Source organism: Vulpes vulpes, chromosome 10 (genome assembly GCF_048418805.1).
Source record: "Vulpes vulpes isolate BD-2025 chromosome 10, VulVul3, whole genome shotgun sequence".
NCBI lineage: Eukaryota > Metazoa > Chordata > Mammalia > Carnivora > Canidae > Vulpes > Vulpes vulpes.
Window position 1 is genome coordinate 7,722,284 of NC_132789.1, and position 15,009 is coordinate 7,737,292.

Here is a 15,009-nt window from a genome sequence, read left to right on the forward strand (position 1 = left end):
GTTTCCTTATCTGTAAAATGGAAATAAAGGTATATGATCAGAGGACAATTATGAGGACAAAGTTGCTTTTAAGATACTTAGATCCAGGGGATCCCTAGGTGGCACAGCGGTTTGGCGCCTGCCTTTGGCCCAGGGCGCAATCCTGGAGTCCCGGGATCGAATCCCATGTCGGGCTCCCGGTGCATGGAGCCTGCTGCTCCCTCTTCCTGTGTCTCTGGCTCTGTCTCTCCTTCTATCTCTCAAGAATAAATAAATAAAATCTTTAAAAAAAAAAAAAAAAGATACTTAGATCCATGTAAAATATTTGGTGCCTAGCACAGAGTAAACACTCAATAAAAATGAGCTTTATTATTATTTCTCAGTTCCTCATCCCCAAACCCACTATCTCTATATGTAATTCTTTGGGGTTTTTACTCTCCTGATGGAGAGGTATACTCTGGATGACAGAACAGCAAGGCCAAATTAGGGGGTCTGAGTCCTGATTCCAGAACCACCCCCTGCTTCCTTGTCTGATCTTTTTTTTTTTTTTAATTTTTATTTATGATAGTCACAGAGAGAGAGAGAGAGAGAGAGAGAGGCAGAGACACAGGCAGAGGGAGAAACAGGCTCCATGCACCGGGAGCCCGATGTGGGATTCGATCCTGGGTCTCCAGGATCGCGCCCTGGGCCAAAGGCAGGCGCCAAACCGCTGCGCCACCCAGGGATCCCTCCTTGTCTGATCTTGGTCAAAACCCTCCCCTCTTGGGATGCCTGGGTGGCTCATCGGTTGAGTGTCTGCCTTCGGCTCAGGGCGTGATCCTGGGGTCTCGGGATCGAGACAGAGTCCTGCATCGGGCTCCTTGTGGGGAGCTTGGTTGTCCCTCTGCTGTGTCTCTGCCTCTCTCAGGAATAAATAAATTAAATCTTTATTAAAAAAAAAAAAAAAAAAAAACCTCCCCTCTTATCTATAAAAGGAGGGGGCATGATGAGATGAAGGTCACAGGGCAAAGCTGATTTGGGGCCTGTACCTTTGACAATCTGGTGAAAATAACAGATACCCTCCTTAGAAAATCTAGATTTATATATAATTCACTTTTCAGACAATTTCAACGAGATTCACAGACTTTTGCCCTACACTTGCCACAACTGATGACCTTATGAACTGTTCAGCCCAGGAGTTTACAAAATGTTTCAAACTCATATAAATCTGGGGAAGTGCCAGCAGGATTTCAACTTTTTTTAAGATCACTGGTGGCCTAAAGCCAATCCTGAGACTTCCTAGTACACACGGGTGAGGGCAGGCCACCAGGGCATAAGGAGTTAAGGGACACATCCCAAGGCCCTCTGGTCTCTGTCACCAGGCCTGCCCACACTGTAAAAGGGGGACACCCTCCACCACTGCGGGCCTCCTGCCACCACCTCCCCACCCCCAGCACTTCCTCTTCCTGTTTTGGCTTGCTGCCCCGGAACATGAAACCAGAGAAGAGACAATCAGGAAAGCCTGCTGCCCAGGGCCACTGGCTATTTATTCAGTCACTGGAAATGTCCAGACCCATTAGGTACATCAGGCCTTGAGCAGACTACTGGGGTATGTGCACAGGTAACTATGGTCTGCTCTATACAGCCATTAAGAATGAATGGGTTCCTCTACTTACAAAGCTCATGGGTGACCTTGGACAAGTATTTCAACTTCTCTGTGCTACATTTATACAACAGGAGCCCACTCATGGTTGTTATAAGCGTTCAATGAGCTAAGATCAGGACCAGAGATGAAGGCATCAGCTTAGCTGCTTAACTGACTGAGCCCCATTATTATTCTTTTACAAATGAGGAAACAGCCTCAGAGAGTTGAGGTCAGGTGCCCCAGGGGTTAGAAGTACTGCTAAGTGGAAGCTCTGAACTCAAGTCCACTTGGCACTAAAGCCTGTGTGCAAAGGAGGGAATAGAGCTCTGTTCTCACATGAGCGCTACTATGTTATGCTCCTTCTAAATTCACCCCCAAAGGTGATGGTGCTAGGAGGTGGGACCTTTGGGAGGTGATTAGGACATGAGGATTAGTGCCTTAAAAAAAAATTTTTTTTTTATTTGAGAGAGAGAGCGCACGTACAAGCAGGGGGAGCAGCAGATGGAGAGGGAGAAGCACATTCTCCTCTGAGCAGGGAGCCCGATGCAGAACTCAATCCCAAGATGCTCAAATCATGACCTAAACTGAAGGCAGATGCTTATTCAACTTAGTCACCCTGGTGCCCCCTTTATTAGTGCCTTTATTTTTTTTAAAATATTTTATTTATTTATTTATGAGACACAGAGAGAGGCAGAGACATAAGCAGAGGGAGAGGCAGGCTCCCTGCAAGGAACCTGATGCAGGACTGGATCCCAGGACCCCGGGATCATGACCTGAGCCAAAGGTAGCTGCTCAACCGCTGAGCCACCCAGGTGCCCAGATTAGTGCCTTTAAAAAAGAGAGCCCAGGGATGCCTGAGTGGCTCAGCAGTTAAGCGTCTGCCTTCGGCTCAGGTTGTGATCCTGGAGTCCTGGGATGGAGTCCCACACTGGGCTCCTTGCATGGAGCCTGCTTCTCTCTCTGCCTATGTCTCTGCCTTTCTCTCTCTGTGTCTCTCATGAATAAATAAATAAAATCTTAATAAATAAACAAATAAGAGAGCCCAGAGAATGCCTTGCCCCTCCTGGGATGGGAGGGCAGAGTAGATGGCAGCTGTGAATTAGGAAGCCAGCCCCTCAATCTTGGACTTTTAGCCTCCAGAAATGTGAGGAAATAAACATCTGTTGTTTATAAGTCACACAGTCTGCTATTTTGTTACAGCAGCCCAGATGGACTAAGATGGTCGCTGAGGAGACAAGAGATGAGGTCCTGATATGTAAGCATTTGACACCTGGCCAGACCACAGGAGGTGCTCAAGAAATTTTAGTTAAAAAGGGGATGCCTGGGTGGCTCAGATGATTAAGTGTCTGCCTTCAGCTTAAGTCATGATCCCAGGGTCCTGGGATCAAGCCCCTCTGCCACTCTCCCTGCTAGTGCACTCGCTCTCTGTTAAGTAAACAAAAGGGAGGGAGGGAAGGTAGGAAGGAAGGAAGGAAGGAAGGAAGGAAGGAAGGAAGGAAGGAAAAGAAAGAAAGAAATCAATTTTAGTTAAAAAAAAAAAAAAAGCAGGGATGCCTGGGTGGCTCAGCGGTTGAGAGTCTGCCTTCAGCTCAGGGTGTGATCCCAGGGTTCCGGGATCCAGTCCCACATCGGGCTCCTTACATGGAGCCTGCTTCTCCTCCCTCTGCCTATGTCTCTGACTCTCTCTGTCTCTCATGAATAAATAAATCTTTAAAAAAAGAAAAAGAAAAGCAGGGGGGAACCTGGGCAGCTTGGTCAGTGAAGCATCTACCTTCAGCTCAGGTCATGATCCTGGGATCATGCTCCCTCTCCCTGCTCCCTGCTCAGTGGGGAGTCTGCTTCTCCCTCTCCCTTTCTTGCTCATCCATTCTCTCTCTCTCTTTCAAATGAATAAATAAAACAGAAAAGAAAGAAAGAAAGAAAGAAAGAAAGAAAGAAAGAAAGAAAGAAAGAAAGAAAGAAAGAAAGAGAAAGAAAGAAAGAAAGAAAGAGAAAAGAAAAGAAAAGAAAAGAAAAGAAAAGAAAAGAAAAAAAAGAAAAGAAAGAAAAGAAAAGAAAAGAAAAGGAAGGGAGGAAGAAAGAAAAGCAGGGGTCTTGAAGCAGAAGAGAAATAGCCCAGGGCATCTGCCTGGCTCAGAAAATGTAGCTCTTGGTGTCCTGAGTTTGAGGCTCACACTGTACAAATTGCTTAAATAAATAAAATATAAAAAAAAGAAAAAGAATAGCTCGGGGACACTGTCAGCTCAGGCTGGAGAGAACAGACCCCGTGAGCCACGGTTCTGCCCTCTGGGGTAGGTGAGGAAGTCGGATCCCCACTCTGGGCCTCGTCTGCCCCAGCTCCAAACCTAGGCCATAAGGAGAAAGTGTGTTCCAAATCACACTGGGCCAGATGGCTACCTTGGCGGGACAGAGACCACCCTTTCTGTATCATTTGTCACACTCAGAGGATCTAGGACCAGAAATCACAGCTACCATGACATACCCGGCCTGGAGACACCAGAACTAGCCAGCCTTCCCTGAGGTTTTGAGGTGGGGAGAGGCTGGCCACTCCAAGGAAGAGGAAAGACCCTGCTGCCAAGCTCTGGAAGAAACCCCATCACCCTCACCAGCCCCTACAATTGCTGGGACTTTGACCATACAGGCTGGCTGTATGTACCTTTCCCACACTGGGAACCAAGTTCAGTGCCATGGGGCTGCAGAAAGGTATATTGTGGAAAAGGAATAGATGGCACACATCTTGGATCCTGATGAAAAGCATTCCCAGGAATATGAGCCACTGTTTTTTCCAGAATGCTTCCCTCTTGGGGAAATCTCCCCGCAGACTGGGACAATGAATTCAAGGGGGCCTTGCTAAAGCTGGCAGGCGACACCCAGGGCCCCAGCTGAGTCCCAGAGAGATCAGATCATATCAGATTGCAAGCAGCTTCACAAGGTAAATATAGCCAGAGTGCTGGGCCCGTTAACCCAAAATAAACAGCTCCAGCCAGCCAAGGGCCTGCTTGAACCTGGCCACATGGGGCCTACAGGGATAGGAAGGAAGTTAGAATGCCAGCTCCACCGCACACTGGTCCATGAATCCCGCACAGGAGCCACTGGGATGCCAAATTTCAAGCATGAGCCAAGAAGAGGACCACATGACTCTGCAAGGAGTGGTGCCTGCCTGGCTTTGCCAGGCATTTGCCTGCTCCGCCCAAATGCCAACCACCTTTCCTCACTCCTGCTGAGCTCCATGGACACCCCCACCACCTGGCATCTGGACTTCTAGGCTCTTCCAAGGCAGCCCTCCTATGCCTGGCCTGATCCCAGCATCCACAGTTGGGAAATCCAACTGTCCTTTTCCAAGCCTAGGGTTCACTGGTCACTCTTTTAGGCTGCAGCCTGGGACACAAGGGCTGCCAAGCACAGTCACCCAGGGTCAACCAGAGCTGTCTGGGCCTGCCAGTCCTACCTCAACTGCAAACCATCTATTAAGACAGGATCGAGGCCTAGTCTAGTAGTTTACAAACTCTTTTGACCACTATAGTCCAGTACTTCAAATGTTTCTATAAATAGACACACATTTATGGCAGAAACAAAAGTTTCCCCAAACAATACTTCCCCTTAAAGGACGCTGATATATCCTATCCTTACAACAACCAGTGCATACTACTATTTTGTTCCATTCTTATTTCATTAAAAAAAAAAAAATGCTGGTTGCAATTCACTAAACTTATGTCATAAGCCAAATAGTCTGAACCTGCAGGTTCCAGGGAGGACAGGCCTAGGCTTTCTGTACATCTAATTCCAACTTCCCCAGGTTTTACCTCCCAAGTCACCCCTGCTCTGTGGCCTCCCAGGTGAGGACGGGATCATTGACCCATTGGCGGAAATATGTACTGAGAGCTTACTATGTGCCTGGAGGATCTTGAGGCTCCGCTGGGGAGAGAGCAGGAAGTAGGACAGCAAAATCCCCACCCCAGGGAGGATGGCAGGCACCAAACATTTAGGGAAATAAGACTGTAATATGTATCCTTCCATACATGCTTCCCCAACATCACTTACCAAACATGTCCTAAAGTCATAGTTACACGACTTGTTTTCTCCACTCTACTCTTACTCCCCACGGTTTTTCCAGCATCCAACACTAGGGTTTATCCCTCTAGTAAAATATTGTTGAAGAAATAAATGAGGGGGAATCCCTGGGTAGCTCAGCGGTTTGGCACCTGCCTTTGGCCCAGGGCGTGATCCTGGAGTCCTGGGATCGAGTCCCACATGGGGCTCCCTGCATGGAGTCTGCTTCTCCCTCTGCCTGCGTCTCTGCCCCTCTCTCTCTCTCTCTCTGTGTGTGTGTCTCTCATGAATAAATAAAAAAAATCTTAAAAAAGGAAAAGAAGAAATAAATGAATGTAAGACCCAATCTTCGGGTATTTCAGCTCCATGTTTCTCTAACATATTTGATGGACAATCCTTGGTGATCCGTCGGGAAGATCATATTAGAACTTCCAATGATATTCATTTATTTAGCTCCTCCTTTCAACTTTTTAATTTTGTCTTTTTATGCATTTATAATATACACATTGTATTAAAACAGATCTCATTTATAAGGATACAGACACCTCAGGTAGCACTAACATTTTTTTGAGGGGTAGGTGCTTAATTTTTGTAAATAAAGTTTTATTGGCATACACCCAAATCTATTCATTTCCCCATCCTCTGTGGCTGTTTTTGAGCCTAAATGGCAGAATTGAGTAGTTTACCACCAAGACTGTGTACCCTATAAAGCTGAAAATATTTATTATCTGGCCCTTTAAAGAAAAAGCTGGCTGATTTCTGAACAGACCAATGCTCAAAAACCAAAGTGGGCTGACTGTCAAATCACAGTCCCACAAGATTCTCCTCTGAAGAAAGGAATCTGTGGTCCTACTAGTCTGTGACATCCCTTCGGGGAGTAATAGTAAAGGCTACCCAAGGGGTGCCTGGCTGGCTCCATCAGTGGAATGTATGACTTTTGATGTTAGGATTGTGGGTTCAAGCCCCAAGTTGGGTGTAAAGATTACTTAAAAATAAAATAAAATAAGATTTATGAAAGGCTATCCAGAAGTCCTGTTAGAGAGAAACCTGCTGGCTCTTGCTTAAACCTGGATTTTACTTCTCCAAGGGACCCTACCTTAACCCCAAACACTGATCACCATCATGCCACCTTGAGAAATCCTAGAGTTCTCCTTCACCAGCCCTGAACCCAACACCAGCAGAACTCAACATGGTTCCCAGTGAAAATTCCAGAAATGCATGACAGGCACTTAATGAAATTTCACAAAAGGCTCCTCAGCTAGGCAAAGAGTGCCCTCCCCTTGGGGCACTCGACAAATTTCCATTTATAAACAGCCCAGAGTGCAGAACTGCACATCTGGAAGGATTCAAAGGCCCAGCTATCAACCAGCTCACAGCAGCCAAAGAGCAGTTAAGTAGAAATGGATCCAAGTCAGACCAGGCCTTGAATTCTACTAGCTGGATATTTTAATCTCTATGTTCTTATGAGCCTTAGGGGTTTTTTTTTGTTTTGTTTTAAAATATTTTATTTACTTGAGAGAGATACAGAGAGAGCACAAGCAAGGAAGGGGCAGAGGGAGAAGCAGACTTTTGCTGAGCTCAATCCTAGGACCTTGAGATCATGACCTGAGCTGAATGAAGCCCGATGCTTAACCAACAGAGCCACCCAGGCGCCCCAAGCCCTAGTTTATCTATGTATGTACCTTTAAGAGTTGATCTGAGGACTAAATTAGAAGGAAAGAAATGGGTCTAGTCTCCTACCTGGAAGTTAGTAAATAGTAACATCATGAAGATTATTCTAGAATTCATCATGTAACTCCCTCCAAAACCTTGCATGGCTGCCTATTGCCTACATAAAGAGTTTATACTTCTTAAACAGCCAGCCAAGGTCCTGTAACATCTTCCCTGACTAGATTCACCTTTTTTTTTTTAAGATTTTATTTATTTATTCATGAGAGACACAGAGAGAAAGAGGTGCAGAGACACAGGCAGAGGGAGAAGCAGGCTCCATGCAGGGAGCCCAATGTGGGACTCCATCACGGGTCTCTAGGGTCACACCCTGGGCTGAAGGTGGGGCTAAAGTGCTGAGCCACCCAGGTGTCCCTAAGTTAACCCTTTTATTTTTATTTTTTTAAAGATTTTATTTATTTATTCATGAGAATACATAGAGAGGAGAGGAGAGAGAGAGAGAGAGAGAGAGAGAGAGAGAGAGAGAGAGAGAGAGAGGCAGAGACACAAGCAGAGGGAGAAGCAGGCTCCATGCAGGGAGCCTCACGTGGGACTCGATCCTGGCTCTCCAGGATCAGGCCCTGGGCTGTAGGCGGCGCTAACCGCTGAGCCACCCGGGCTGCCCTAAGTTAACCCTTTTAAAGCAGTCCCATGAGAACAAGGGTGAGGGAGATTCCCCAAAACCTGGGCCAGGTACATTCTAAGTGCTTTGCAAATACTAATTCAATGAATGCTCACACCAACCCTATGAGGTAGGTACTACTATAGTAGGCCCAGAGACATTAAAAATTTTTTCCAGGATCTCATGGTTATAAGGGGTGGAGCCAGAACTGGAACCCAAGTTGTCTGGTTCAAGTCCTTGTTCTTACTTTGCTCTGTCATACTGGCGCCTCCCAGCACTGTCCTCCTACCACTCTAAGTCCTCTTCCACAATGGGGCTACACCAGGGTCACAGGGCTTTGCAGCTTACCAGCCAAGTAAACTTGGGCAAGTTATTCACCAGGGACAAGCACTTATCCTTCCAGGTTGTGTGAAGATCCCAAGAGATGGTACGAGTAAAATACTTAGCACAATGTCCAGCCTATTACAAAAGCTCAATCAACAAAAGCAGTAATTACTATTAGTAATTAGCACTGTGAATAATAATAGTAATTTCTCACTCATCTTCATGCCCCCTGAATTCTGAACATATCCCAGAGGCTCAATGTCTTATGATTTCAGCTCTTCCCTCCAACTAATTTTCATAGAAATTCCAAGCAACTTCTGAACCCGCTCTGGAACCTAGGAACAAAAGGGTTCTGGCGGGCAGAGAACTTGAGGAGGCAGATAATCCAAAAATAATTGATCCCAGGTCGTGGAAAGCATTTTGTTTACGGCAGCAGGCTGACATTCCCAATTATCTTCTGCTTAGGCTAACATTACAGCCTGCCCCTCCCCAGCAAACCAAGACTGCCAGTCTGCTTACCATAGTCCTGCAGGATGCAAGGTCAGGCTGCCCCTCACAGAGATAAACTGAGGCACAGATGCCCTGAGTCATGGCCCATGAGGGTACCCTCGGCTCAAGCAGCACCTACAGGTGCTGATCATGTGCTACATCCAGGGACCAGCTACAGCTGATCATGTGCTACATCCAGGGACCCTGGTTTGGAAGTCTGGATGCTGAGCCCAGCAAAAGCCTATTGTTTCTAGAAATGCTGTCAGGAGTGGGACTCTTGTGTGCAGACTACAGAGGGTCCACCTAAGATGTCTATGATCAGATCCTGAAAATTTCTGGGACACCTGGGTGACTAGTGGTTGAGCACCTCCCTTCGGCCCAAGGTGTAATCCTGGGGTTCCAGGATCGAATCCCACATCGGGCTTCTCTCTCTGCCTCTCTCTGTGTCTCTCATGAATGAATAAATAAAATCTTAAAAAAAAAAAAAAAAAAAAAAAGGATCCCTGGATGGCTCAACGGTTTAGCTCCTGCCTTTGGCCCAGGGCATGATTCTGGAGTCCCGGGATCGAGTCCCACATCAGGCTCCCTGCATGGAGCCTGCTTCTCCCTCTGCCTGTGTCTTTGCCTCTCTTTCTCTCTGTGTCTCTCATGAATAAATAAATAAAATCTCAAAAAAAAAAAAAAAAAATCCTGAAAATTTCTAAACCTTTTGTGGGCTCAATTGGGACTCATAATGAATCCTCACACAATCCATGGCACAGCAGGATATGTATCCCTCCTTGTCCACATGAAAAAACTGGCTCCAGAGAATATCGCTTGTCTGAGATCCCACAGCCTTATCTCTCCACCACACCAGGGCACCTGGCCAGGCCTTTTCACCTATGACGGGGAGTCTCTCAATCCCCTCCAGGCTCTTGGGAGACCCTCCTTCAATCTCATTTGCTGAACAGGTGATACTGGCAGCCTTGCCAACTCTCCTACCCTCGGAGATCAGAGATCACATCAGTGCCTCTGGTTTTCCAGGTCTCTAGGAAGGAAGCCCTCTGGGGGCAGGAAGTTGGTTGTGCTGACTCACAGGCCAAGGGAGAGTAGTCCAGGAAACTTGCTCACTCTGTTTCCATGGTGCCGGGCTGTGTGGCACCCCATCCTCTCAGAGACTCACAAGGCTGGGAGTCTGTAGCGGGGTTGGGGGGCACAAGCAGACTTGCCTGCCTCTTGGGTCTGTCTGTCCACCCCCCACTCCACTTCTCCCATAGATTTATAGACTCACAGCAAACAGTTACTCCTCTTATAACTGCTTCCCCAGAATAGATGCTGTGATGGGGTTCAGCCCCTCCCTGCCAGAACTTTGGGGAGTTCATCTGCAGAGCCAGGAAGCCTTCTTCACCCTGACCAGGGAAAATAAAGGCCCCCAAGATACATTCTGGGTGAGCTGAAGCCCACCCAATGCCACTGGCTGCCCCTGCCTCCTGACTTCCTGCACTGTTTTTAACAGAAAAGGTGCCATTTGATTAGGAAGAGGGCAAGAAAGCACCACCCAGCAGATCCTCACTTCTCCTGGAGTGGGAAGGAGCCTGAAAAGCTATGCATTTATGACCCCAAGAAAAAGGGGAACAGGTGTGCTACCATCTTAAACACAGATCACAGCTCTAAAAGCTAATGGTGTCATTCCCTCTCCTCCCAACTGTAACATTTTATTTCTCTTAAAAGAAACTTTCCTGGGGATCCCTGGGTGGCCCAGTGGTTTAGCGCCGCCTTCAGCCTGGGGCTTGACCCTGGGGACCGGGGATCGAGTCCCATGTCGGGCTCCCTGCATGAGCCTGCTTCTCCCTCTGCCTATGTCTCTGCCTCTCTCTCTCTGTGTCTCTCATGAATAAATAAATAAACTAAAAAAAAAAAAAGAAACTTTCCTGCTCTATTTCTCATTTCCTAGGAGACTGGGTCCGAACACCTCACCTGGCTGGACAATGATCAGAACATGGGATCCCTGGGTGGCTCAATGGTTTGGTGCCTGCCTTCGGCCCAGGGCATGATCCTGGAGACCCGGGGATCAAATCCTGCATCGGGGGATCCCTGGGTGGCTCAGTGGTTTGGCACCTGCCTTTGGCCCAGGGTGTGATCCTGGAGACCGGGATCAAGTCCCATGTCAGGCTCCCTGCATGGGGCCTGCTTCTCCCTCTGCCTGTGTCTCTGCCTCTGTGTGTGTGTGTGTGTCTCATGAGTAAATAAATAAAATCTAAAAAAAAAAAAAAAAGAACTCTATACACCACAAAAGGCGTAAGTGCCCAAGATGGTTCTGGATGCCAGAAGACTCAGGATCCTGCTCTAGCAGACTAGCTGTATGGCCATGGGAAAGTCCTGTGACATAACCATCTCAAAGGGCAGTTGAGGAGTTAGTGTGGAAGTTTAGGGAGCCTCAACAATGCCTAGTACAGGTAAATGATAAATGTCGGCTAGTCTTACAGATTCTTTAGGCAAAGGCAGAGACTAGTCTCTAAGGAATTGGGACAGATTAGAAATCCATCATATGACCTAAACTAAAAACTAGTGTGCCACTCCCTTACACAAACATGCAGATTCTCTCATCCCCTCTCAGAAATCCAAATCCAGAGAGAGAAAAAAAAAAAAATCCAGGGAGAAATGTGCCTGAGGTCTCACTGGCAGCATGTGGCAGAGCGAGCGGAGCTGTTCCTCACCCTCAATCACCTGGCTTTTTCACTGAGGTCCAGTGTACGCTGGGCCTGCTCAGGGCTTCTAAAAGTTCAGGCTCCAGCGGTCGGCCCACTTGTTTGTAGAACACAGGGAGAGTACCAGACACACTCCCAAGAAAACACAAGGGTGCAGCCACTCCCTCCCTCAAGGCCAGGGCTTAGCTCACTCACTGGGGTGGCAGGAGTGCTTAGGGCTAGAAACCTTGGGAGAGGAGGGCAGACCCCACTCACACAGGCTGATGTCACGCAGTGATAATTGTAAATTGTTCTGCAGGCCCTGACGTCGCAGACTCCGGGCCTGAAGGCGCCCTTAGGACCACTTCTCAGCCCAACCTGCGGCCTCACCTACCCCAGCCCTCACTCCAGCTCAGCTGGGCGGGGGAGGAGGAAACTACGCCTGACCCTCCACCCAAATCACTTGAAAGCCCATTGAAGGGGAACACGTCCCACCCTCCTCCCCCACATCCAATGACTCAATGGCAAGTTTCTGGGGAAGAAACTGAGGGTGGAGAGTAGTTGTCAAAACCCTAGGCTCGGGCTCTCGGAAAGTGCAGTGGGAGAAAGCGTGTCAGGAAATCCCCTCTACTAGCTGAAAGAAGGAGGTGGCTAATATGTTCTGGCCTCAAGTGTGGGGTCACAAGAAAGCGCAGGGGTCCGACTCCTCCCCACTTCCTGACACCTGCTCCCACGGAGCTCAGACCCCTTCCGTCCTTCCTTTGCCCCTGAACACATGTGGGATTGTCTTCATAGATCTACTTCACAGATTCTGCTTTCTCCCCACCTGCTGCATCAAACTCGCCCATCTGGAGGCACCTGAGCCCCCACCCCGGACATGTGTCCGACATCCAATCTCCCACACCGATGTCACTTGTCGCCCGCCTCTCCTCAGGTCCAGTACCTCTGGACCCTCCAGCATCCAGGACACCTTTCTCCCCGATCTTCCTCGAACCCCCCCGTCCGCCCGGCCAGCCCAGCCGGCCCCCGGTGGGCCCCGTCGGGGCTGCGGAGTGAGCGGCCAGGACCGGGGGGGGGGGGGGCAGGGCAGGGCGGCCCGAGCTCACCATGGCGAAGCCGGAGAGCAGAGCAGAGGTCCGGCTGGAGGCTTTGAGCTTGGCGCGGCTCAAGTAGAGCTTGCGCCAGGACAGCGCCTGCATCGAGTGCTCGTTGAGGCTCATCACCTCGGAGTAAGTCTGGCCGATCCAGTCCGGGTAGGTGACGGCGGCTGGCGGGGGCGGCGACCCCGGGGGCTCCCCGTCCCCGCTGCGGCGGCGGCTCCGGCGGCTGCCGCTGGTGGTGCTGCCTCCGCTGAGGGGAAGCTCGGGGCTGCTGCTGTTCGGGGGCGGGGCGGGCTCCGGATGCATGGAGCACGGTGCAAAGGCGCGGGCCGGCTGGGGCTCCAGCGAAGGCAGCGGCCCCTGCCCGCCGCCGCACCCCCGCCTCCGCCTCCGCCCGAGGCAGCAGCCGCCTGCCCCCCGCGCGGGCCGGGCCTGACTCGGCGGGCCGCCGAGGACGAGGAGGAGGTCGAGGGAGCCGTCGCAGCCCCACCTCGCAGGCCCGCCGCGCCGCTTGCAAGAAGCCTGGGGCCGCCCCGACGCGAGCTTGCGCGCAAGCCAGCGTCCGAGATCCATGGCCCGGGCCCTCGGCGCGCGCCGCGATTGGCCGCAGCCTCGGGGTGATTAGCATGCGCCCCGGCCCGCTCCGGAGACCCCGCCCCGAGGAGGTGGGCGGGGCAGGAGCGGGTCACGTGACTCGCGCCCTCCGACGGCCCCGCCCACCGTCTCTGGCGAGGCTCAGCGCGCTCCGCGGGGCCTCGCGTCTCCCCAGCTGCTCCGCTGGCCCTTCGCCCGGAGCTCGGACTCCCGGGTCGGGCCGCCTTAGGTCAGCTCTCGCCGCCGCCTAAGGCCCGTTCCCCCTTGGAACCATGTGGCTGAAGGTCTGCCGCGTGGCGGGGGGGAAGCAGGCGGGAGGCAGGCCGAGGCCTAGAGTCCGTTCAGTCTGTTCTTACTGAGCAACTACTTGGTGCCAACACTTCTGTATCACCAGTCGACGTGATAAATGTATGGAAAAAACAAAGCAGGGTAAACGCGGTGAATGGTGCAGATCTGCACTAATACTGCAAATCTTTACAGTTAGTACAACTTCTTAGAGCGAGGGCGCAGGCGCGCAGGGGGAGGGGCAGAGGGCGAGCGAGCCCCCAAGTGGACTCTACACGATGAGCCTGGAGGCAGGCAGGGGCCTCCATCACGCGACCCTGAGTTCACCCTATGGAAACCCAGAGTCAGATGCGAAACCGACTGGGCCACCGAGGCGCCCCGTGGGGGTTGTAATTTTAATTTTAGAATGCTCTGGGCAGGGATTTTTTTCATCTGTTTTGTTATTTGTTCACATAATGGTTCACCGGTGTCTGCTGTGTAATATGCAGGCTGACACCTGCTAGATATTTTTTATTTTTATTTAAAAATAAATAAAGATTTTTAAAGATTTTATTTATGTATGAGAGACAGAGAGGCAGAGACGCAGGCAGAGGAAGCAGGCTCCCTATAGGGAGCCTGATGCAGGACTTGATCCCTGGACAGGGGATCATGCCCTGAGCCGAAGGCAGACACTCAACAACTGAGCCATCTAGGTGTCCCAATACATATTTTTTAAGTGAGTGAATGTTCAAACCCACTCAGCAAGCGTTTAATGAGCGTTTATTAAGTGTGAAGCTGAGGGATCCGAGAGGAACCTCATGGACTCTTATATTTTTAGTGGGGACAATAGGTAATACGAAAATAAGTTTACAGTTTTGTGACTTGGTCACATTTCAGATGAGACCTGAACCCAGGGATGCAAAGAGCCAAGAGCCTGCTTTCCAAGGAAAGGGCACAGCAAGTGCAGAGATCCTGAAGCAGCAAATCTGGCTAATGGAGCATTAGGATGGCAGTTTAGCTGGGGAATAGTGGAAGGCAGAGGTGAGGTGGTATTCTAGGCTTAGGACTATCCCTTAGGATGTGAGCTCCAGTAGGGCAGGGACATTTACTGTTGGTTTCACAACTCTACCTGTAGTATCTAGAATAGCACTTGGCGCTTTAGTAAGTATCTGTTGAATGAATAAGTGTGGGAGAGAGGAATGAGTGAAACTCATAATTAGCCCAGACAAATCACAAGCATGAGGCATTCCAGGTCAGTGATGGTGAAATTTAACTCTTGTCACCACTAGAGAGCGTCCTTCCACTCCCCCACATTTTGGGATAAACCTGAAAGCCCCCACTCATTCCTCCCCAGTTTCTGGGATTCCTCAGAGGCCTTTCGTTTCTTTCTTTTTTTTTTTTAAGATTTTATTTATTTATTCATAGAGACAGAGAGAGAGAGAGGCAGAGGCACAGGCAGAGGGAGAAGCAGGCTCCATGCAGGGAGCCTGACATGGGACTCGATGCAGGGTCCCCAGAATCAAACCCCAGGCTGCAGGCAGCGCTAAACTGCTGTGCCACCAGGGCTGCCCCTCAGAGGCCTTTCTGAGA

General features: G+C 49.9%; 1 protein-coding gene across 3 annotated transcripts in view; it reads right to left on the minus strand.

The window, feature by feature from the left end:
* LOC112935218 (calcium release-activated calcium channel protein 1) overlaps positions 1-13,144 on the minus strand; it is a 23,734-nt gene extending 10,590 nt beyond the window's left edge. For 2 of the 3 annotated variants that reach the window (XM_072722792.1, XM_072722793.1), the window contains exon 1: positions 12,568-13,144. In XM_072722792.1, the coding sequence (XP_072578893.1) occupies positions 12,568-13,134 (567 nt within the window). In that variant the 5' untranslated portion in view covers positions 13,135-13,144. The remainder of the gene's footprint in view (positions 1-12,567) is intronic. The other variant, XM_072722790.1, reaches the window with a different exon arrangement.
* Positions 13,145-15,009: the final 1,865 nt, after the last annotated feature.